The 24,516-nt window shown below is 44.5% G+C and overlaps 2 protein-coding genes across 3 annotated transcripts in view; one reads left to right on the forward strand and one right to left on the reverse strand.

Moving 5' to 3' along the window:
- On the forward strand, positions 1 to 9,943 carry Kdelr3 (KDEL endoplasmic reticulum protein retention receptor 3). The gene is made up of 5 exons (XM_046429171.2): positions 1 to 217; positions 3,300 to 3,400; positions 7,008 to 7,166; positions 8,010 to 8,262; positions 9,106 to 9,943. The coding sequence occupies exons 1-5, from the start codon at positions 127 to 129 to the stop codon at positions 9,144 to 9,146; spliced, it is 645 nt and encodes a 214-aa protein (XP_046285127.1). The 5' UTR covers positions 1 to 126; the 3' UTR covers positions 9,147 to 9,943.
- The window catches only part of Ddx17 (DEAD-box helicase 17), a 19,392-nt gene continuing 4,816 nt past the window's right edge, over positions 9,941 to 24,516 (reverse strand). Inside the window, exons 2-13 of one of the 2 annotated variants that reach the window (XM_046429169.2) lie at positions 23,201 to 23,351; positions 22,557 to 22,656; positions 21,636 to 21,769; positions 21,050 to 21,115; positions 19,943 to 20,084; positions 19,544 to 19,704; positions 19,281 to 19,453; positions 18,733 to 18,843; positions 18,455 to 18,516; positions 18,013 to 18,072; positions 13,776 to 14,018; positions 9,941 to 12,983 (exon numbers count right to left, since the gene is read on the reverse strand). In XM_046429169.2, the coding sequence (XP_046285125.1) occupies positions 12,478 to 12,983; positions 13,776 to 14,018; positions 18,013 to 18,072; positions 18,455 to 18,516; positions 18,733 to 18,843; positions 19,281 to 19,453; positions 19,544 to 19,704; positions 19,943 to 20,084; positions 21,050 to 21,115; positions 21,636 to 21,769; positions 22,557 to 22,656; positions 23,201 to 23,351 (1,909 nt within the window). In that variant the 3' untranslated portion in view covers positions 9,941 to 12,477. The remainder of the gene's footprint in view (positions 12,984 to 13,775; positions 14,019 to 18,012; positions 18,073 to 18,454; positions 18,517 to 18,732; positions 18,844 to 19,280; positions 19,454 to 19,543; positions 19,705 to 19,942; positions 20,085 to 21,049; positions 21,116 to 21,635; positions 21,770 to 22,556; positions 22,657 to 23,200; positions 23,352 to 24,516) is intronic. The other variant, XM_046429170.2, reaches the window with a different exon arrangement.

Genomic DNA, 24,516 nt, shown 5'->3' on the forward strand with positions numbered 1-24,516 from the left:
CCGGGCAGGAGGCGCGGGCAGGGGCCGGGGGCACCGCGAGGCCGGCCGGGGACGTGGCAGTCGCCCGCGCGCCAGAAAGTTTCCTGAAGTTTGCTGCGCGCGGGCGCGGCCCCGGCGGGCGGCACCATGAACGTGTTCCGAATCCTCGGCGACCTGAGCCACCTCCTGGCCATGATCTTGCTCCTGGGGAAGATCTGGAGGTCCAAGTGCTGCGCGGGTGAGGGGCGACCGGGTGGGAAGGGGGACCCTCGCTGGCCAGCCCCTGCCTTGGGCGGGGCGCTCCACAAAGGTTGCTCTGGGTGGGGACGTTGGCATGGGGTGGGGTCCTTGAAACAAAAAGAGCTCAGCTTCCCAGCGCCCCCATAAAAAGTAAGGACCAAGAGCCTGGAGGTGTGGGGGGAGGGTGGCCTTGAGCTTCCTCACCACCCCCCAACTGGCATTGTCCCTGCTAGTTGGAAGAGGATGGGAAAGAGGAGGTGACACCTATTCTCCTGGCGGTGGTCCCCCATTGTTCTCTCCACCCTCACCAGGGAAGAGAGGGGACACACTGAGGGAGTGGTCCCCAATCTCAGGGTCTTCTCTCCCCTGTCCTCCTCCTCTCTCCCTCCCAGCCCCTCCAGGCAGGCCCTGTGCCTTGCCCTGCCTTGGGTGATCCTGTGGCTGTGATGTGGCAGAGGGGCACCAGCCTGGCCCAGTAGGCAGGGAGCCACTTGAGCAGAGGTCCAGGGAGGGGGTGGAGGTCACCTGTTGGCCCAGGATTCTGGCTGTCCTGCAGGAGACTGGAAGTTTCCAGGCTGGACTGGTGGTCACCAAACGGGCCCAGTGCCATCAGGGGCTCCTGCAGCCATCTTTGACCTGCTGCCCAGGAGGTGCTGCCTCCACTTGGCAATGGGGTGAAGGGGTACCCCGGTGAGCGGGGAAGGCAGAAAGCTGTGCTTCATGGAGGGAGCTGCTCTGTGCTGGCCTTGGAGAGGGGTAGGCCCAGGAAGCTGGTGGTGTTGAGTGTACGAGGGGCACCAACACACAGAGGTCACGGAGGGCAGGGCATGTCCCAAAAAGGGTCCAGGAGTGTGAGGCCCAGATGAGAAAGGCCTTTTCTCTCAGGCCGAGGAGCTGGGCTTGGGAGCAATGGCAGGGGCTCAGGAGGGGACCTAACAAGTGTCTCCTGAATCCAGGAGAGAGCGGGACAGAGGCTGCGGCCTGGAGTAGGTGCAGATGGGAGGTGGTTTCGGGGCAGTGCTCTGGACCTGGTGGCCTTCCGCAGCCTCTGGGAAGATTGCCTTCCAGTCTCCTCCACCACTCTGCTGTGGCTCATTTGCCCACAGCCAGCCCCACTGTGACCCTTACCCTCAAAGTGCTCAAGTGCCAGGCCACAGGAGGACACTAACTGGACGCAGGTGTGAGGCCCAGGCTTGGTCCAGGTGGTACACTGACCCCACACCCTGCAGAATGTGAGAGGCTTTAAAAAGGGTGTTTCTCCTTGGTCATTAAAAATGTCCCCCCACCCTGAAAATGTCCAGCACCAGAGGGACAGTTAGCTGAGGCACAGTCCAGGGGTTCAGTGGAACCAGACGGGAGGCAGTGGGTGTGGCTTCTCGAGGCCACACTCCCCAGACAGTTTGTTCCATTCGGAATCAAATCCAGACATGTCACCCCGGCTGGAGGGAGGGAGGGAGAAGGAGACCAGGGGAGGGAACACCCCAGGACCTCAGAGCTGGGATAAGGCTTTGGGACTTTATTTTAAGAGCATTTCAAAGCCACATAAGAGCTTTAAGCAGAATTTTATTTTTTAAATAGCTCTTGGGATGCTGGGTGAAGAATGGAATTGGGGTGCAATGGAGGATTTGGAGAGACCAGTCTGGGAGTCATTAGGGATGGTGGCTGGGCCATCTGAGTGGCACTGGAATGGCGTTGGGCCTGGTGGCTGGACGTGAGGGACGAAGGGGAGGGAGGCTTGCGGGAAGCCCTAGGTTTTTGGCTTGGGCAGGAGGGTGGGGGGCGTTTATGAAGAAGGAGCCGGAGGAGGTTGAGAAAAGGTGAGGAGTTGGGCTGGACCGTGGTGAGTTTGGGGGCTCATGGTCAGAGTAGGAAGACGAATGTACAGGTCAGAACGTGGAGGGGAGCTTGGTGCTGGAGAGTCCTTGGCACGTGGGGTGATGGGCCAAGGAATGGCTGCGATGGCAGAGGCCAGGGAGGAGGCAGCGTGAGGCCGAGGTGGTGAGGACAGGCTCAGCCAGAGGGGCAGGAAGCCAGCAGGTTGTCCTGGAGCCAGGACAGTGAGGCTCCGGAGAGAGGACAGAGTAGGCATGTGAGCAGGAGCAGTCTGGGGAGGTGATGGGGCTGCAGCTCCCCTGCTGATGGCCTGACTGGGAAAGAGAAAAGTAAGGCCCGGCCAGGGGCCCGCCCCATGACGTGTCAACAGTGGTCACAAGAGTCCCCGAGCAGCATGGACTCCTGGGCCAGATCCCTGAGCCGTGGGAAGACTATGGACAGGGGAGCTGGCTGGAGTGGGGCAGAGCAGGCCCAGGTGCATCTTCACCGTGACACAGCACGGCTGCCAGGCCCGATATTCATATTAGCACGTGTGTGTGAGTGTCACGAGGTGTGTGTGCACACACAGTGATCCTTGGGGTGCACTCTGAGGTCTCTCTCTTTGCATCTTTCTATATTGTCAGATTTTTTCCCCTCCCTATGAGGCTGGGGATGGAACCCAGGGCCTCACCCATGCTAAGCAAGTGCTCTACCAGTGAACCACGCCCCCACCCCTGATTTTTGTTTTATAAAGAGTAAAAATAGGCATAATTTTTATAACTAGGAAAAGGGCTTTTTAAATCTTTGCATTTTGGAAAATGAAATTGGCTGCTCCTTGGCCCGCGCCTTCCTCCGCCTGCTCCTGTCTCCCTGGTGAATCAGCATCTTAGAGTCAGTAAGCTGTTGCCCCCGGGACTGAGCTCTGGGGGGACTGTCACTGGAGCTCTGGGGGTGGAGCAGAGAGGAATCTCGACACCCCCCACCCCGCCCGACTCACACCACCCCCAGAGCAAGCATCAAGGCGGGAACACGCAGGGGGACTGGGAACTCAGTGTTCACGTCTTTATTTGGAGATGGGAGACTGATTTCAGCTTAATGAGAGGAACAAGGACTCCAGTGAGCTGATGGGCTCGGCTAAGTGACCTGGCTCTTGGGGAGCAACAGGCAGGGTTTTCATGAGGCAGGCAGTGACGCCCCTGGCTCTGGGCTCCATGTGTGGGTGGCCTGGGAATGTGCGTTCTCACTGTCTCCTGTCCCCTCTGGTGCAGGCATCTCTGGGAAAAGCCAGATCCTTTTCGCTGTCGTCTTCACCACGAGGTACCTGGACCTCTTCACCAACTTCATCTCCATCTACAACACTGTCATGAAGGTGAGGGGTTGGGAGGACGAGGGGGATGGCATTAGAGCTCAGTGGCCGTGCAGCCTGGCTTGGCGAGGTCTCAGGCTCTCCGCACTCACCTCCTTGCGTGCAGAATGAAGATCATACTTGTCCTTAGCTGAGAGGGTTTGCTTGTGGAAGTTAAGTTAGGTAATAAAAGTAAATGCGAGGGCTGGGGCTGTAGCTCAGTGGCAGAGCACTTGCTTAGCATGTGGAGGCTCTGGGTTCGATCCTCAGCACCACATAAAAATACATAAATAAAATAAAGGCATGCTAGCCATCTACAAGTATAAAAAATGCAGTAAATGTGAAATGCCTGCCACACATCAAACGTTCGATGAAGATCAGCCATTTATGCAAAATGGTTAAAAAATAAGCAAACCGTCTGGTGCAGTGGCACACGCCTGCAATCCAGCAGCTCAGGAGGCTGAGACAAGAGGAGGATCGTGGGTTCAAAACGAGCCTCAGCAAAAAGCAAGGTGCTGAGCAACTCAGAGAGACCCTGTCTCTAAATAAGATACAAAAAAAGGCTGGGGATGTGGATCAGTGGTTGAGTGCCTGAGTTCAATCCATGGTACCAAAAAAAAAAAAAAAAAAAGAAAAAAGAAAGGAAGGAAGGAAGGAAGAAAGGAAAGAATAAACCAATTCAACGGATCACCCGGAGCTTTCAGAGAACTTGTTTGCCTGTCTGTGCCCTGTACTTTTCATCCTCTGCTGTGCGAGGCTCCTGTTCTCATGGAACCGACATTTCATGGGGGAGGCATCATAAATAAGAAAGGCTTTAATCAGGGACAGGGCTATGCAAATAATTAGTCATATTTTAATGGACGTTTCCTTCAATTGAGTTATTATTATTATTATTATTATTATTATTACCAGGGATTGAACTCAGGGGCACTCAACTACGGAGCCACATCCCCAGCCCTATATTGTACTTTATTTAGAGATAGGGTCTCACTGAACTGCTTAGTGCCTCACCATTGCTGAGGCTGGCTTTGAACCGGCAACCCTCCTGCCTCAGCCTCCTGAACTGCTGGGATTACAGGCGTGCACCACTGCCTGACAACAAACGGTTTCAAAAATGGTTCCCTGATAGAGGACGAGTAGGGAGCCAGCCTGGGGAGTGTGGTCAGGTAAAGCCTCTCTGAAGAGGCGACGCTCAAGTGGAGATCTGAACGACAAGGAACCAGCCCTGTGACAATCAGAGGAGAAAGATTCTGAGCGAAAGACATGGCTGGTGCAAAGATGTCCGGAGACAGGAACAAGCTCAGTGCCTGCGGAGAAGACAGAGGGCTGCTATGGCAGAGCGCAATGGGCGAGGGCCACCCAGTGTGGTGGAGATGCCTGCAGAGGACTGGGGAGGGCAGGGTGCAGGCTGGTAGTGTGGATGTAATGTCCTGAGGAGAAGCTGTGGCTCTGAAGTGTGCCCCCATTTTCAGAAGAAACTGGCATTTCAGTTCCACCCCGATGCCCCAGGCCCTGGCCATAGGTGTCCCTCCTTCTGTTGGGGGAGGACTGTCCTGCTTCTGCTGAACCGTCCTGGCTCTTTAAGCAGCGCAGTTCAGTGGAAGGAGCACAGGTGCAGTCAGCAATGTGGGCGGGGACTGCTGGGGTGCTGGTGACAGATTTCAGGGTGATCTTCACAAGGCCTTATTTTTTCATTCTCATAACATGAAATCTGGGGGCAGGCGACCCAGGGCTGGGATTGGCAGCCCCATGGATGCCCAGGCTCCTTTCAACTTTCTGCTCTGCCATTTTTTGTGTGACTGGGGCTTATAGGTGTGTGACCTGTGCAGTGGATCAGCAGGGCCCCCACTTGGTTTAATGTTGCCATCTTGAGATTCTGTTTTTTAAAGCAAGAAGCTCTGCATTTTAGTCTGACAGTGGGTCTGGCAATGTAGTTAGTCCTGAATGACGCCTAGTTGGAACCCAGGTTGGCATGGGGTCACAGAATGCATGTCCTACCACAGCTGCTACCACGTTATATCGCATTCTGGGCAGGAAGAAGGAAGTGGGAAATAGAATAATAGAGTGCCTGCCAGCTGGGTAAGAGCTTTCCCCAAACTCCACCCTGTGCCATTGAGTGTCCTTATCTGCCAAGGAGCCAGGAAGTGTAGTTTTTAGTTGGTGCATTATCTGATAGAAGTCCTATGGGGGGGAGGTCCTACCTATGTCACAGGACTGTTCTGAAAATTACGAGGTAATATACAGAAGCTAGAAGGTATTTAACCCAAAGGGACACCTCCTAGGCGTCTGGGTACAAGGCTTGGTAGGATGGAGGGTGCTGCTCCTTGTGGAGTATTGAACTCATTCATTGTGAACCTGAGTCTGGGGTCTTCAAATCACCTAATTAAATTCACCTGAATATCAGATGCCACTTGTCTAGTCCATTCCTCTGCTCAAGGATCTGCTGTGGACATTCTTGGCTGAGACTTCAGAACCAGCCCTTAGCATGGCTGGTGAGACCTAGGAATCCTGAACTGGCCAGTCTCCACACATCTGTGAGACAGGGGACCACGGCTGCATCTGCACTTTCCAGCATTTGTCTGTTCCAGGCGTTGAGTTAGGAGCTGGGGATTCAGAGGTGGACCCTGCCCTCTGTGAGCCCTCTTGCATGGGAGAAGGACTTGTACATACACATTTACAGAACACAGGAGCCCGGGCTGCAGGGAACATTTGCACATGGAGCAGTAGTGACAGCAAGTGTCCTTCATTCTAGTGAAGAGGAAATTATGTCACTTTAGTCTTGAAGGACAGGTAAATCTAGGCCACTGTGCCAGCAGCATCTCCATCAGCTGGAAACTTAGAAAAGCAAATTCTCAGACCTAGGGGCTGGGGCTGGGGCTCAGTGGTAGAGCACTTGCTTGGTGTGTGCAAGGCCCTGGGTTCAATTCTCAGCACCACATAAAAATAAATAAAAATAAAGGTATCGTATCAGACCTAACAAGCAAAGGAAGAATTTTGGGGGCTGGGGCAGGGCAGCCCATCTAAGGGATTTTTTTTTTTCAATATTGGGACAAGCCCCCTGGGGTGCTCTCCTATTGAGCCACATCCTCAGCCCGGTTTACTTTTTGCCCAGGCTAGCCTTGAACTTGTGATCCTAGCACCTCAGCCTCTTGAGTGGCTGGGATTGCAGGTGTGCACCCATCTGGGTAATTCTGATTCACGCTTGAGTGTCTGCATGTGGCCAAGGAGGTTAGAGGACATATCTGAATGAAGTTACCTGCCAGGCGGCAGCTAGGGTAATTAGACTGCTTTTCTAAAGGAACACTGGCCAAATAATTCCAGGGAGGTCAGTCTGAGGGAGAATGTTCGAAAGCCATCGATGCGGATCCAGGAAGCTGGAGGATTTTTTAGGAGCCCTAGAATGCCACTGCCTCATCCCCTAAGAAATACTGGTCCTGTTTTCTTGCCCAGTACTCCACAGATGGAGGGGACAACCGGGCCGCACATTTCAGTCCCAGTTAGAAGCTGTTCATTCCGGATTGCAAGAGCACATTTCACCTGCTGGCCAGACGGCAGGCACCCAGCCCTGGGTTTGGCAGGCTTCAGGCTGGGGAGTGGCTTCCTAGGCTCTCACGGCTCTTTCCCTTTTTAGGTGGTTTTCCTCCTCTGTGCTTATGTCACAGTGTACATGATCTATGGGAAATTTCGGAAAACATTTGACATCGAGAATGACACATTCCGCCTGGAGTTTCTTCTGGTCCCCGTCATTGGCCTTTCCTTCCTGGAGAACTACAGTTTTACACCCCTGGAGGTGAGGGAGGCTCTGAGCCCACATCCCCCAAATGTGCCCCTAGCATCCATCCCTCAGGCCCACGGAGGCATCTGGGCTTGCCTTCTGTGACCCTTGCTCAAGGACTGTTCAGTTCCAAATTTGGAAAATGGCAACAAGCTTGTCACAGTCCTCCACAGAAGAGAGGCACACCTGCGGCAGCCAAGAGGCTCATGAGCCAGTGGCGCCAGCCTACTTCTGCTTGTTGAGACCTTGAGTCCAACATAGGATTAGCAGATCCCTAGACCAAGCTTAGGCCAAAGTTTTAAGCCAGTGTGCCTGGCCTGATGGCTACGAATCTGTGGACAACAAGCCTGAGATCTTGATGCTGGTATTTATGGATCACTTTGAGAAACTCTGGCTTCAATTATGACAAGTTCAGCAAAATTGCAACCTTTAAAAATTATGTTCCTTAGAAATACTCATTCTAAGCATTACGTATTGTAGTCTTAATATTAAAAATCAAAATTATATTTACATAGGAAAAAAAAGGTGACAAAATACTGAAGTGTGGGGCTGGGGATGTGTAGCCCAGTGGTGAAGTGCTTGCCTAACACATGCAAGGTCCTGGGTTCCATCACCAGAACCAGAAATAGAAAAAACTCAAAGCCCACATGTGCAGTTTGCTGGGGGTGGAACCCAGCATACTAGGCAAGGGCTCCACCTGAGCCAGAGGCACGACTCCTTTAGTTCTTTATTGAGAATGTGAATTTAAACCATTTTGCTGAACATATTCCCTCCAGGAAACATGTATTTACATCTCTTAAAGCCACAGGCCCTTTCCTGGCCTTGCTGAGCTCCTTTGTGCTTGTCTCTTGGGCTCAGATCCTCTGGACCTTCTCCATCTACCTGGAGTCAGTGGCCATCCTGCCCCAGCTCTTCATGATCAGCAAGACTGGGGAGGCCGAGACCATCACCACTCACTACTTGTTCTTCTTGGGACTCTACCGGGCTCTCTACCTGGCCAACTGGATCAGGCGGTACCAGACTGAGAACTTCTATGACCAGATTGCGGTGGTGTCAGGAGTGGTGCAAACCATCTTCTACTGTGATTTCTTCTACCTGTATGTGACCAAAGGTAGGTGCTGGGAGGAAAGCATGTCCAGTAGGCTCTGGCCGTTACTCATTCATCCCATAATACCCAAGGGAACAGGGGTGAGCCCGGGCTCCTCTCTGCAGTGTTCCGTCTAATAGGGAAGGCAAGGATTTTCAGTATGCTGCACCAAGAGAAAACAGACCAAAAGAGCCATGACCTTTGACTTAGTTGGGAAAATACAGGTGAAACACTCCTGAGCATCAGCCAGCTTTGTGCAATGTTAAGTATGCAGGTTAACAGGATCCAATCCACAAAACTGGAGAAGTCAGGTCACTGGGCTGCCAAGGTAAGGGGTCTGCATTTATCAAGAGCAGTGACTGGGGCTGGGGATGTGGCTCAAGCGGTAGTGCGCTCGCCTGGCATGCGTGCGGCCCGGGTTCGATCCTCAACACCACATACAAACGAAGATGTTATGTCCGCCGAAAACTAAAATATAAATACTGAAAAAATTTCTTTAAAAAAAAAAAAAAAAAAAAGAGCAGTGACTGGAGGAGCCATTTAAAAAACCAATCCTCTAGCTGCTATGTTGGTCAAAAGAAGCCAGAGCAGTAGAACTAGCTAGTTAGGGAACTGCTGCATTATCCAGGTTTAAGAGGTAGAATTGAGGCCAAATGTTAAGTTTACAACCTAAGAGGGATGGAGTGTCAGTAACCAAGACGGAGGTCAGCAAGTCCATGGTTCATCTGTGGTTTAATACTGAAAACCCTTTCCCCTATGGCCTTAACATCAACACCTGGAGCTGGATGTGGAGACAGGATTATGTGGTCACAAACCAGTCCTTTGATCCATACAATACATTCTAACTTCATTTCCATTTTCTTCCAGTACTTAAAGGAAAGAAGTTAAGTCTTCCAATGCCAATCTGAGGGCCCTCAGAGATGACCTACACCTTAATAAGGACATGGAGCAAGCCATTTTGATTGTTCTCCTTGGTGACCTATCCATGACTTGGGATCAAATATTAAAATTAAAGCCAGAAAAATGCTTAGTATGGATTTCAGCTATCTAGGCCTCATCAGCAGGATCTTGCCTTCAATACCCACGCAAGAGGTAACAAGAAGCTGGGGCCAAATACAAACCTAAAGCCCTGGCTACCTGGAAAGAGAAACTAAGGTGCCTGATCCATGAATAGATTAATATTAGCACAACTCCTGCCTGGAAAGGGCAATGTGGAACAATGTCCATGGGAGACCGCCCTACCTGGTGGGCTATATTACGGGCATGTTCCTGTAGTAAACGTCACTGTAAGAGACCAAACTGGTCAGGGTAAGATTATAGCCAGCTATCTCACTTTAATATGGACTTCAAGCCATAAACAAACCAAATTCACCAGCTTTGGAAGGAGTGAAGTCATTCTGTGAGTCCCCTTTACTTGGCTTAAATTTTACTTAAGGTTCACCGGAGCCCTGAACTTAGAACCTTAACCCTAAGGAATGGCCCGAGTGGGGCACCATTAGCAAAGATCACCCTTTTCCTGATGAGCTAGATACCCAAGCATTTACAAGAAGTACCCTTCATCTTGTTTTGTGATTCACATTCTTGCTCTAAAACTAATCAGTTTTAGATGTTTAAGGAGATTAGCCACCCAACTTAATGTCTTAGAGCAAAAGCTCTATACTGGGTTACTCAGAGAAATTTTAAGGAATAAAAAGTTCACACCTTATTGTCAACAGTTTTTATTTATTTATACCTACAAAAGAAAACAAGATGGTATCAAAAGGACAATTTACAAACTAAGAATAGTAACATAGCTCTTAGCATCCTGTGCCTGAACATCACACACCTACAAATCTTTCAAGTCTTAATGCAACAGGAATGTGTTCAGAGACCAGCAAGGACATGTATATAGAGAGCACTGATCCCAAGCAAAAGCCACCAACCTTTTAGATGAAATAAGTCCGCACAATGAATTGTTAGGGAGGGACTGGGGAGAAGCGGCCTGTGGTTTAATACTGAAAACCCTTTCCCTAAATGAGTTTCAACTGTGAATGCAGTAACCGGCATCAGATGAGGATTTGTCTGCTCATGTTCTGAAGAGACGAACCTGAATCATGACATAGAGGCAGAAATTCAAAGAGCTACATAAAAAAAAAAAAAAAAAAAAACAACCTACTAAATTTCAGCTGCGCTCAGGCCACAAGAACTCTTGAAATTTGGAATTTGCTATTTTTTCATTTTGAGATTATGTCCCTGATGGAAAAGGGAAGCAAGCAGTCCAGATATTGCTCGTGTACCTTTCCCTGAAATGGATGCTTTTAGGAGCTGCAATAGAGTAGGGCATTCCCTGTGGTGAAATCTCTATGTCGGAAAAAAAAAAAAAAAAAAAAAAATCAGAATTTGGTTGTAAAACAGAAATGTCCACAAGAGATTGATCAGTGCTTAGATACCTTCTCTTTGGGGAGGGATGGGGTGAGGTGTGGGGGGGACATGACACTCACTTTGGTTTGAAAGCACAGAACAGTTTTGCCGTATTTCTTCTGTGCCTACCATCCTCGGCCTCTATTTTTTTACATGCACACATATCAGCTTATGCTGACAACCTACCTGGTATGCTGCAACTGAATCAGAACCCCTCAGAAACCATCCCTTCTCTCCCCCTGAAGGATTTTAAAAGGAGAACAAAAACAAAAAAATCCTCAAGTATTTAAATTCTTAGATCTTACAAACCAATAAGCATGTTCAGGCCGTAGCCTAAGAACGCAGGGGAGCCTTTCCTTTAACTGCACTGTGATACTGGTAACAGCATAAAAATGAACAGTTCCACCACAGTGGATCTGGAAGAGGCTTCTGGAGCAGGCAGGCTGTCTGCCTGCCCGCCCGCTCTATGGTTATGGTGAACACAAAGCAGAATATTTTTTCCAGGTCCATCTGCTATTTCAAGTCTTAATAATAAGACAATATCACTATGAAGGGGACCAACCCACCTACCTTCACATGGAGAAAAATTAAAAAAGGACTTGGGCTTGAGTCCTCCAGAACATTTCCTAAGAGTTACCTACCTGTGAAAAGCTGAGTGCAAAGGGATATTGAGGACAGCATACCTTCAGAAGCTGTTAGAAAGCACGCAGGACAGGGCATGAAGAGCTTAGGGGGGCTTAAGAGTGTTTGCTCACAATAGCTTGGCCAAAGGGGCAGAGTGACTGGCAAAGAGAGCTGCTTTTATCCTAGTTCTACAAATACTGAATTGAAAAGGAAAATCTGCCCATTTTGAATACAATGTTTAATCATTAAAGGTTCCTTACACACTGCAGGTGAATGCAGAGGCTCGACTACTTAAAATTAAATTCCCAGTGAGCACTGACATTCATTTGCTCATAGTAACTGTCAGGCCAGGTAATTAATTTCACAGATGGTCCCTGGTTAAGTGGGGAAGAAAAAACAGGCAAGTTTCCACCCCAATGCCAAGATGCTGCAGTTTAACCAATGCCATTAACCCTTGTGATTTTTAATTAAAAGAGAGAATTAAACTGACACTCAGCAATTTCTAACCTGACACTACACTGGTTATTTTTCAGTAACTGGGAGAGGGGAAGGCAGACTGTAAGAGAAGAGAAAACCAATTAAAAATATTTAACTGTCAAATGCACTCAAGCCATCAGCAGAAATGATAATGGCAAAGCATGGTCTTAAAAAACAAAACAAAACAAAAAAACCTCATCAGGCCGGAGGAACCCTGATCCAACTTGAGAAATGCTTAAAAAAAAAAAAAAATCATGGAAAATGTGCAGGGAAATTCCTCTTGGTTTTCTAACCCAGTGATGAGAGTAATTCACAGCACAGATGCCATCTTCTTCTGCAGGACAATCCAGTCCTCCCCCCTGCCTCCCAACAAACTCAGGACAACAACAAAAAATGGGCTCCCATAAAAGGACCTCCTAATACCTTACTTTTTCTTTTAAGATGAAAAATAGCTCAAATATCCTCAACATGCAAGAAGTTGGGGGAAGAAATTTTTCTCTTCCAGTCATTATGTATATTTTTACAAAATCTGTTATTATAGACTGGATTGGGGGAGCGGGGGCAGAAGAAACCTGGCAGTGAATTCTAACTAATCTGCATGAAAAGACAAATCACAATGGTTGGGAGGGGGAAAAAAAACAATAAAAAAAAAAATAAAGAAAAAGGGAAGGGGGGAAGTAAAGACAGTGTTCCTTTATATGTAATTAAGTCTACAGGAGTCACCACCACTGAGTGGCTTCATTTACGTGAAGGAGGAGGGGGAGGGGGAGGAGGAGGATACTGGTAGGCCGTCTGCCCCATGTAACCTATCATATTGGTGGCTCCTGGAGGTTGTGCAAACTGTTGTGACATCAGTGGCTGTGGCTGCTGCCCAGAACGGCCTATCCCACTAAACTGCTGGCTAGAGCTCTGTGAACTTCTCCCGGTTGAGGTGGTGCTACTAGCACCATACGTGCCAGCACCATATTCCTGGGCTGTATAGCCACTGGTGCCATAAGCAGCTGCCCCATAGGTGCCTTGACCATAGGTGTATTGGCCTGCTTGTGCTCCAAAGGCAGAATTTGGACTTCCATAGCCACTGCCATTAGCATAACCGGCTCTATCGGTTTCACCACGATCCCGGTAGCTTGCAGAGTCTCTTCGGCCACCATCTTTGACTCCTCGTAGCCTCCGGTCACACTCATCTTGATACATCAGATTGGGATTGTTGGCTGAAGAAGTGGTCCGGTATCGAGAACGACCTCCTGATGGAAGGATAAAAAGTATTTTTTAATGCCAAGCCTATGATCCAAACAAAAAAACCAAATATAAAAATGAAGGGGTATAGGCTGGGGTTGTGGCTCTGTGGTAGAGTGCCTGCCTAGCATGTGTGAAGCTCTGGGTTTGGTCTTCAGCACCACATATAAATAAATAAATGTCCATCAATAACTTAAAAAAAAAAAGTCCTTGACCTTCAGCTAGTCCAGCCCCCAAGTAGGCACTTTACTCCACTGGTTTTAGGCTCTTTACTTGAGCATGACCAAGACTACAATCTTAACACAACAAACCTGGAGTTAGGAAGTCTAACTCCTAGTATATTCTGCAATGGTAGACAACCATGTCTCAATTTCTGTAAAATCACTGACTTCATATAGAAACTGAAAACTAAGATGCTAAGCATTTAAGGTATTAAAAAGTAGTTTAGCTTAATGATGAACATGTACCATATATTTCACAAAGATCAATTTTAGATGACTACAGAAATACTATGCTGCTAAATATATGAAAAATACATAAAAATTCAGGAAAATTACTAAGCACTCTCCTTTGTTATTAAGCAATATATTTAAAGCTTCCACAGGATTAATAAACCAAAACAGGGGCTGGGGATATAGCTAAGTTGGCAGAGTGTTTGCCTTGCATGCATGAGGCCCTGGGTTGGATCCCTAGCCCCACCACTTAAATGAATGAATAAATAAATAAATAAATAAAGATAAACCAAGACATAATAAATGTAAAAGATACCTTGGCAGTACCTGGAAAACTCCAGGACTTACCCTTACCCCCTCCTCCGCCGCCACCTCTGTGGTCCACCAGCTGCATCAGTTTTGGATTGATAGCTTGATTAGCCTCTTCCAACACTTTGATCAGCTCTCTGGCCTGCTTTAGGTTCCCTGGGGTGAAGAAGGTATAGGCAGTACCCTTGTTGGTGCTACGGGCTGTTCTGCCAATACGATGTACATAATCCTCTGAGCTGTTTGGATAGTCATAGTTGATCACAAACTTGACATCTTCCACATCTTCCACGTCAATGGTGAGTCAGCGTGCAGGTTGACGTGGCAGGGAAAGAGAAGGTAAAGGACATGCCAACAACAGGTGGGAAGCACGAATGCAGATGACAGCAAGAGGAGAGAAGGTGCAGTTAGTAACCACTCTGAGCAGGAACAAAAAAAGACTCATCCCAACAGAGTAAAAGAAGATTAGTGATTCTTGGGACATGCATGGGAATTGGCATCTTTACTGGCCATTGAACTCTAAGGAAATCCCATCCAGCCATCAAACTCCTGCCGCATCTATAGTTGACCAATGTACTGACAGGAGCTGCACCAACGTTGGTCCTTAGACCACCAAGTTCCAGTGCCATCCTTTCCAAAACTGGAATACAGAAAGCAAGTGCTAACCACTGTTATGTTACAGGGCCAAATCACTTCTACTCTGTTGGGAGAAGCCTGGCAAAAATCTACCAACAACATAACAAACTTACCTTTGAACCAGTCACAGAGCAAAATGAAAAAAGGAGCTTCATGTGTTTTATTACTACATTTTCAAGGAGACTTAACATTTAGGTTAATTCCTTTTTGCTCTTATATTAAAAACAAAACAAAAAAAAAAAAACAGCAAACTGATCAGAGCCAAAGTACACACCTAATTTCCTTTGCAAAAAAATATCCTTCCCCTTTGAATTACCACAAGCATACATTACACTAAAATTTCACTATACTACCAAACCCAGCTTCTGTCAAATGAAGTTTTTTGCCCAACTCAAGGTTACTTCAGGCTTAGTACTTGTTTCAATGATCAAAGATTGTCTATGTGACCTGGGAAATTAAATAGATAGCCAAAGAACATGGGAAAAAAATGAAACCTTGAGACACAAGTTTTAATATTCTCTCTACTGCTGGGAATTGGGCTGAATAATCTCCTAATGCTTACAGTATGTAAATGTTAGTGTAATGCTTTCAGCTAAATGTATTTTTTTACCTACTTAAAACAAACAAATTTAAGAATATAACAGAATCCTAATGTTTTGTGGAAAAAAAAATCTGCATTTTACAAAGAATATTCAGAAAATATCCTAGATAAAACACAGATTTTTGTGATATAAATAATGAAAAAACATTCTCTGTTTGTTACCAGACCGATGCACACTCCCTCCTCCTTTGGGAAACCGCTGCAGCCGATCCCGTCTCTTTGCCTTTTATTTTTGGCGGCCTCCTTTCGAAAACTCCGCCTTCTGACACGGGACCACTGGAGCGCGGGGAGCATGCATCAAGGGTCCGTGGCAGTGAGAAGTCCCCACACACGCTCGCTCTGTGAACTGGCTTAGATGCTTCTCTGTAGCCCCATTTGGTTGCCAAGCGCCGGAGAACCTGGGTTCGGGTAAAAATTTCAGGTCCTCCAACGCCTCCCCCAAGGTAATTGGGGTGATTGTAGAAAAAAATAATTAATAAAAAAAAAATGTAGGTTACATCCAAAGGGTCAGACTGCATCTATTGCCCAGACTGGATTAATTTCAGGGGGAAAGGGGAGATGATTAAAAAAAAAAAAAAATTGGCTGTTGTTACAGGGCTTGTGAAGAAGGGGCATTATGTCTGTTTCTTATTACAATAAAGGCTCCTCGGTCTTTACTGACCCCTAAAGTCCCGAATCACACCAGAAAGACGAGAAGGCACTTATCACAGGGGGCAGCGTGAGTCTCAGGCTAGGGTCGTTGATGCCACAAAGAAAAAAAACTTACAGGGCAAGGGTTGGGAGGGGTGGGGGGATTATAATCCATGACCACATCTTCAGAGTTAGTCGCTCCCACTGAGTATAGCCCTTGGAAGCAGAGCAAGTGGAATTACTGCACAAACACACAAAAGTATGCTTTCCTAGCAGAAAGCACTGGCATTGAGGGTGGGGTGGGGGTTGCAGTCAACAATTCAGATCTAATACTTGGGAGTACTTCTGGAGGGGCTCAATAGGGGGCAGACATGGTGCAAGTTCTTCTCTAGAAAGCTGTCCTGTGTGTGCACATAGCTGGCCGAAGGCACACAGGAGCAAGCGCAGAATTTGTTTTTCTCCAGTCAAGCCTGCCCTGATGTTATTTGTGCACTGCCACAATATTATCTTGCTGCCTTTATAGAAGATGCTGTAGCAGGGTAAGAAATGGAAAAGTTAATGTTTTGGCCAGCTGCCTAAGAACCTTTGGTCTGGAAAGCCCTAGGACATGGCCTGAATCTCCAATCACTAATTGGGAGGGTCTTAAGGCTAGCCAACAGGCCCATCTAGAGCTGCTTCGGGCCAATGTAGATTTGCCTCGGCCATGTACTGAGGGATCTGCAGCTGATATCAAAGCTTCTGTTAAAAAACAAAACAAAATAAATTCAATACTTTTAGTTTAACAGCGTGTAGTTTAAACAAAAAGGAGAAATAAAAAATATCCCAGTGGAAAGGGAATAGTGGTTGCCTTGAGGATGATTACTACAAAATTATGGGAATCAAAGAACTTACCTGAAGGGAACATTTAAGAGATCATCGCTCGACAGGAAGTGAAAAAAGGCCTGGTGACTCAGCTGAAAATCGCACCCCTGTCTATGAGGTAGAAGCCTTCACTTTCCAGGATCTTGTAGGACCTTGGTCAGAATTCTGCCATTTTGGTGGGTTTTCTCCCTCCTTTTGATTTTTTACAAGGCAGCAAACAAAGGGGCCCAAAACAAGCACTGATGTTGAGTAACAAGAAACAGACTCAGGTACCTTCCCTCTCCCCTCACTTGGATGAGGGGGACTGGGATGAAGAGTCTAAGTTATTCTAATGGTAGCCAATTGATTCGATTTAGAAATGCAAGGGGACATGGAGCAAATATTTTTAATTGTCTAGGCAAGATGCACAAAGAAGCTACCAGCACATAGCAAGCCTGTTTAAAAACCACATTACTGAAAGCTTTTGAGTAAAGTGCTTTCAGGCCTCCACCTCCTCTCCCAACAGGTCCAAGTTCTACCGGCACAGACCCAGACAGGACCTCAGAGGGCAGGGACAACTTTCCATCATGGCTGCAGGTCACCCCCTCTGAAGGAGGCAATGATAAGTCCAATGGACAAAAAGGCTCCATTACTTTTTTATTCCAGTTTGACTATGTGTCCTCTTTACATTAAATAAATAGTATTAGGGAATATGATACTTCTCACCTTACTAGACAAGGAATCAAACACCTGCCAATCGTTTTAAAATTTCCTTACAACAGAAACAATTGTTTTTAAATATAAAAGTTTTGAGTCAGACCTGTTTAGCTCAAAATGATGGGCTAAAGTACCAGAGTATCTGTATATACCTTACATCATAGTGAGTTGGAAACTCCAAAAACATTTTCAAATTAAGCTCTTAACTTCTATATTATCACATCTATGATATGAGTACAGTAGTAGGAGGAGATAACTGAATGCCCACCATTTTTTAACTTCAGTAAATTACACCGGGCAATACAGATTTAACTGAATGATACTGCATTATAAGTTTGTTAAATATGTTAAATATGATTTAGAATTGGGCCTCTATAATTTATCTATAACAGACTGATAAAAGGAAAAGTAATAACTGGAGAAACTAGCTTTCAATAGCTAGGTTCAATCAGGCTCCTTCTAAAAAGCCAGAAAACAGAGCAAAACCAGCAAGAAGTTAAACTGTTCAAGTGAATGTCTCCTCTCCCTCTAACTGAATAGTCATGCCTAGGCCTTGCTGCAGACCAAAGCCTGTTTATTAGGAGCAGGAAGAGACTTTGAAAATAAAAGGAGAGGAAAAAAACCCCCAAAAAACAAAAACCCAAAAAAAGCAAAAACAAAAAACAACTAAGGTTTTGAGGAAAAACCAAAAAAACAAAAAAGACCAACAAAAAACAAACTGTGGGGGGAGGGAGTCACACTTATATTCTTCTCTTTTTACTAAACAGATGTTTATACAATTCTAAAATTGAAATGACAAATCTTTAAACCAAAAAGATACATAAACCCTTGACACAGACACCTATCTATACAAACCTAGCCCACGGGAGGCTACATCCGTGGCAATGAGGATGGGAGCCTTTCCAGAGCGGAACTCTGCAAAAACAAATGAAAAATCAAGTTATACAAACAAGCTAGGGGACATCTTAAAAAGCTGTGGAATGAAGAAGAAAAACCATTATTATTACCCCCCACCCCTGCAAGATGTGTGTGTATTGATTGCCTGGGAACTTGAACGTTCTACTTCAGCTTCATGAATTATGAAATTATAGATGTATACCACCACACCCAGTTCTTAAATACTTACTTTTGCCACTTAGTAAAATTTTGTTGGAATTCAGCCAGGCCATGACTTCTCATGTTGTCTATGGCCAGCTGCTTTCTGTGTTACAGTGGCAGAGTTTAGCAGTGGCAACAGGGACTGCCAGATGGTTTGTAAAGCCAAAAACACTACCTGGCCCTTTAGTTTGGAACTTACCATTAAGTACCCAATCTCGTTCTGGTTGACTCTTATCTCCATGGATACACATAGCAGGCCAACTAGCAGGAAAAAAGTAACCAATATTTTAAAAATCTTTAAAGAGGAAAGCTAAGCCTTAAAAAGAAATGCTATTACATAATTTTGGTAAGGTTTGTTAGGCTGCAAAAGATGACTATCCATTTAAAAAATAAATTGCATGTGGGGCATTATTAAAATACAACATTCACAACACCAGTTTAGAAATCCAAGGCTAATCATCTCAGTGCCATACTCACCCATCTCTACGCATCCTTCGAGTGAGGTCATCACAGCGTCTCTTTGTCTCCACAAATATTATTGTCTTATTTTCCTTTTCAGCCATTATTTCCTCCATTAGTTGAATCAACCTGAAAAAAAAAAGACCAACACTACTGTCATCATGCAGGAAAGGCCTCCCCACATACTATGCAGATCTCTGCAGTATTAACTCCCCAAACTACAGCACTTTCTTTTCACATCACAGTAAAAATTCTTTAACCACAATGCTCCAATAAATGACACAAAAGATGAATTAGTAGAAAGCAAAAAAAAAGTTTCTCTTTCTTTTTGGTACTAGAGACTGAACCCAGGGGCACTTTTTCCACTGAGCTACATCCCCAATCCTTTTTGAGACAGGGTTTCTCTAAGGAGATGAGGCTGGCCTTAATTTGCAATCCCCCTGCCTCAGCCTCCTGGGATTACAGGCATACACCACCATGCCTGGCTAAAAAATTTTAGATTCACTTTTAATTTTGGATCATTATCATCAGTGTTATTAAAACAAACAGTAACATCTCTTTCATACTTGTGGTCTTTTTCACTTTCCATGCAGACATCCACAATCTGAAGGATGTTGTGGTTGGCACTCAACTCCAGATTGCCCACGTTGATCTGGGTGTAATCACGAAGAAAATCCTCTGCAAGCTGTCTCACTTCTTTTGGCCAGGTGGCACTCCACATCAGTGTCTGCCTATCAGGCTATCAGGAAAGGAAAGGCTTTCTTTTAGGCTAACGAATTGTAACAACAGTCAAAGAATATAAAGATAGTGAAAGATCAGTTTTACACACCCTGATTTGGTCAACAATTTTACGAATCTGGGGTTCAAAGCCCATATCAAGCATTCTATCAGCCTCATCCAGCACAAGATAAGTACATCGGCGAAGATTTGTCTTTCCTGACTCCAGGAAATCTATCAGGCGCCCAGGAGTAGCTATGCAGATCTCAACACCTGCAAAACAAAAAAGATCTAGTTCATTAAGAATTCTTGCATAACCATTAAATCTTACAAAGTTAAGACTTTCCAGCTGTGGTAATTCCTCTCCCAAAATAGCTAATAAACCGGAGGATTTCTAAGTTCCTAAAATACTGATTTTTTTCCCCACAATATCGTACTCCTTTCTTCTATATCATTCACAGAAATTGGTAAAGTAAGATAAACTAATATTCCTGATAATTTTTTAAATTACCTCTTTCCAAGTCTCGAATCTGCGGACCTTTAGGAGCACCTCCATAAATGCAAGTACTCTTTAATCTAGAACACTTGCCATAGTCATCAGCCACCTGCTGTACTTGCTGAGCAAGCTCTCTGGTAGGAGCCAGAACCAGACACTGAAATAGGCAAAAACCCACTTGAGACATTGCAGGTTAAGAAAACAATAACAATAAAAACCCATAAATAACTGTGAAATACAATAAAATATCTCTTCCATTATTATCTAATACTTTTCAAATCGTGACGGGGTGCGTGGTCAACAGAGAAGTAGAAGGGCACCATGGGGTGGGGGAAAAATGATTAGAATTCACTATTTAGTATGTGGAATGACACTGGCAGCATTCTCACCTGCCTTTGATGCATTATAATTCATTACAGTTTATATGTACCACTTAAATAGATTTACAAATTTTATTACCTAGTTTTAACTATACAACTCTTGCAAAACGAGCAAACAGTTTTAAAAATATCCTGCAACACAACTATGGATTAAATATTAGCAAGAAATACAAATGAATTAAAAAAAAAAAAGCCAGAGCCAACACTGCTCATTTAAGCTCTCTTCACTGGGTACATAAGCAAAAACAACAGTTCATGTAAGCTGCCAGAATCACATGGAATCTGGCCCAAATAATACCAAATCAAGACTCTTGAAACATGTACTATACAAACTGTGAGCAACTAGTAATCCTTCTCTATACATTGATCCACTCATATCAGCTAGTGATAAAAGAACAATCTCTATAGAATACACTATGTTATATAAAGCAAAGCAATATATCATTTTGTATTTTGAAACATCCTCAAGAATATACACACTCATTTCAAATATATGTGGCTAGTACACACACACACACAAAATCCCAACCTGATTTTAAGAACCACAGGGCAGGGAACCCATCTCACATCTTTTCTATATTTCTCACAGCATCACTGAGCAATTAAGAACTGTGGTAATACCACTTCCAGATATGGAGAGTGGAGTTAAGAACAAAATCAGATAACGTGTATAAAGCATAAAACTTAAAATACAATAATTATAGTTCTTATTAAAATTATAAACACACTGAAACACACTTACAATCGGGCCATCTCCCCTTTCCAAGTATGGCTGGTGGTTAATATGAACAATTGCAGGCAACAAATACTGGGGAGAACAAGAATCTTATATTAAAAACAAGCCGCCATCTTTTTTTTGTGGGGTGCTGGGGATTGAACCCAGGGCTTTGTGCATGTGAGACATGCACTCTACCAAGTGAGCTACACTCCCAACCCCAAAACAAGCCATTATCTTAATAATTCTAAAATACAACAGTAATTAGTTAATACTTAAAACAGGAAACTGAAAAACAGAACTCAACATTACTGTGTTCATGATAATGTAAATTTTAAAAATACTTCCACACATTTAACAGCTAAAATATTACCTACACTAATTACATTTTAATGAAGAATTAAAAGTATATGTGCCAGAGCTGGGGTTGTGGCTCAGCGGTAGAGTTTTCGCCTAGCACGTGTGAGGCCCTGGGTTCAATCTTCAGCACCACATAAAATTAAGTACATAAAGGTATTATAGTTGTGCCCAATTATAACTAAAAAATAAATATTTTTTAAAAGTATATGTAACAATTAGGATACTAAAATAATTACCACTTGCTGGTACATACCGCCAATGTCTTTCCAGAGCCAGTCTGAGCAATGCCCACCATATCCCGCCCACTAAGAGCCAATGGAAATCCCTGGCACTGAATTGGAGTTGGTTCTGTGAAGTGTTGATCCATCAATACATCCATTACATATTCTGTAAGAGAATAAACATGTCATTGTTTTTAAGTAAAACTAAGAATGCAGACAAAACAGGCTTCAAAAACTTATTAGGGCTGAGGGCAGTGGCGCATGCCTGTAATCCCAGTGGCCTTAGCAAGGGTGAGGTGCTAAGCAATTCAGTGAGACCCTGACTACAAATAAAATACAAAATAAGTCTGGGGATGTGACTCAGTGGTCAAGTGACCCTGAGTTCAATCCCCAGTAACCATAACAACAACAACAACAAAAAAAAAAAACACAAAACAAACAAAAACTTATTAGGCTTTTAAGATTTACCCAGCTTTACATCTCTCTAATAAATTTATTATTAAAAAAAAAAAAAAAAATCAAAAAAACCTAAAACTCTGCCCTGAAGTTCACTGCTATCTTTGAAAACCACTATCCTAAAGCATCTAACATCACGGGCAGTCCTTTTTTGGGAGCCAAATTTATTATATTATCTCCAGTTAGAAAGCAACTTTATTCTGCTTTGTAATACACAGAGGTAAAAACCCCAGGGGAAGATAGAAAAAACCTTTTTCTCAGTCTGAACTGAAGAACAGAAGAGCATGAAAAATTTTTTCTTATGCAAGAAGAGATTTGCCTTGAGCAGGTTTACATGTTTTTGGAACCGTAACATGGAATAAATTATTACCTTCATGAAAGGCTTTATATATATTTTTTCAACAACATCCCGAGCCAATGTCAAAACCTTTAAATAGCCTAATGTTCATGTTTACTATTCTACCCACAATTAAGATTCTGAATTAAAAAACACTTACGTGGGAAGTTAGCGTGATGGAAGGCAAAGACAGGTTTAGGACAAACATCTCCTCCTCTCACTGTGATCTCTTTCTTTCGGCGTAGCTCATCAACCTCATACTAAGAAAGAAATGAAGAGTAGTTAGTATAAATTATTCTCAACAATTCAAAACTTTGTTACAATCCAGCTGACAATTACCTCCCAATCCACACTAACAAAACTAAATATATAATGTTTTCATTACTTCAACTTTATAAGTTAATGATACAGGTGAACAAGGGTTCCATTTTACATAGGAGAAATCATACTCAGAATGAGCGATATGTGCCTAAGGTCAAAACTAGGAAAAAGGAGAAAATGTGAAATCTGGCCCAAGTGCTCTTTTCATTACTTTTTTCCCTTAACAAAAAGCCATTTCATGGGTTGAATCTAAAATAATTATTATAATTAAATTAAAAGTAGAGTATAGGGCTGGGGATGTGGCTCAAGCGGTAGCACGCTCGCCTGGCATGCGTGCGGCCCGGGTTCGATCCTCAGCACCACATACAAACAAAGATGTTGTGTCCACTGAAAACTAGTACACTCCAGCCAGTATGTCTACTTTAATTTGTATAAGATAAAACACACACACACACACACACACACACACACTCGCTCACTTACTGGAGTCAGTCTTGCCACTTCTGGATGTTCCACATAAAAATTCTTCTCAAATTTGGGGAGCTCACTCAAATCCCACTTCTTTTTACGTAAACGCTCCCCAGGATTACCAAATTTCTTTGGGGGAAGGCCACCACCACCTCTTGCTCCAAATCTAGAAACATAAAGAAATTTTTTTAGTCCATTAGTCTTTTTTAAAAATTCTTTTTTCAGTGCTGGGGGTTGAACCCAGGGCCTTGCACATGCTAGTAAGGCAAGTGCTCTACCACTAAGCTATACAGTGCAGTCTTTGGTTCATTAATATTTTAATTTAAAGTGATGCAAGCACTCCACTGCTGAGCCACAACCCCAGCCCCAAGTGATATATCTTATATGCCATAAAAATGCCCACAGCGTTGACTCTATAGTTTCCCACCCCCATCCCAAATAATTTTATACATGAATTTAAAGATAGAGAAGTTTTTTAAAACTTCCTTTACTACCCAACAACACTATTATAAGTGTGATAAAAATCAGAAAAAAAATCATACTGCTATATTTAAAGAACTATACACCACAGGGATTACAACACATTCTGGCATGAGACAAGATTTGAATTTTAATCCCCCCCCCCCCCCGCAAGATGCTGGGGTTTGAACCAAGGACCTTGTGCATGTGAGGCAAGCATTCTACCAACTGGGCTACATCTCCAGCCCTAATTCTGCTTCTTAATGTTTGATCCAGAGCAAATTATTTACTTCTCTATGCCTCAATGTCCTATATAGAGCAAAAAGAGAAGTACCACCAACTGTGTAAGCTGTGAAGATGGCATGTGTAAAGTACTTAAACAATACTCACCACAGCAAGCACTTAGTGCCAGTTAGTTGCATTAATATATTGAACAAATAGTTGGTGCCAGATATTATTTTGAGCGGTGCTAGATACATTACAATGCCCAACTCCATGTAATAGAAGACATTAGTTTAAGCTTTAAATTAAGGGCAAGACTGCAGTCAGGGAGGACAGAGGTTGTAGCTTAGTGGCAGATTGCTTGCCTAGCATGGGTGAGGCACCTGAGCACCACTAAAAATAAAAAAAAATAAAATAAAGGCACTGTATCCATCTACAAAAAGATTGTGGTCAGAGAGAAAAACCACAAAAATCAACCAAATCTCCATATCTTAGAACAGCTTATTGGGCCCCTCCTCTCTTTACACCATGACTAGTACTTTTCATTTCCTTTTCTGCAAAGGCCTATGGGACCTAAGCAGAGTAGTAAGACAGTCTTCACCTGAAACTGAAATTCAGTTTATGGTAACATCCAAAGGAATCAGATTTAT

Source organism: Marmota monax, unplaced genomic scaffold (assembly GCF_021218885.2).
Source record: "Marmota monax isolate L192 unplaced genomic scaffold, Marmota_monax_Labrador192_F-V1.1 WCK01_AAM20220418_F8-fsc00051, whole genome shotgun sequence".
NCBI classification, from domain to species: Eukaryota; Metazoa; Chordata; class Mammalia; order Rodentia; family Sciuridae; genus Marmota; species Marmota monax.

Coding starts and splice junctions, on each gene's coding strand:
- Kdelr3 (XM_046429171.2), top strand. CDS start 127: ATGAACGTGTTCCGAATCCTCGGCGACCTGAGCCACCTCCTGGCCATG. Junction 218..3,299: donor GAGGTCCAAGTGCTGCGCGG/GTGAGGGGCGAC, acceptor CCTCTGGTGCAG/GCATCTCTGGGAAAAGCCAG. Junction 3,401..7,007: donor TCTACAACACTGTCATGAAG/GTGAGGGGTTGG, acceptor TTCCCTTTTTAG/GTGGTTTTCCTCCTCTGTGC.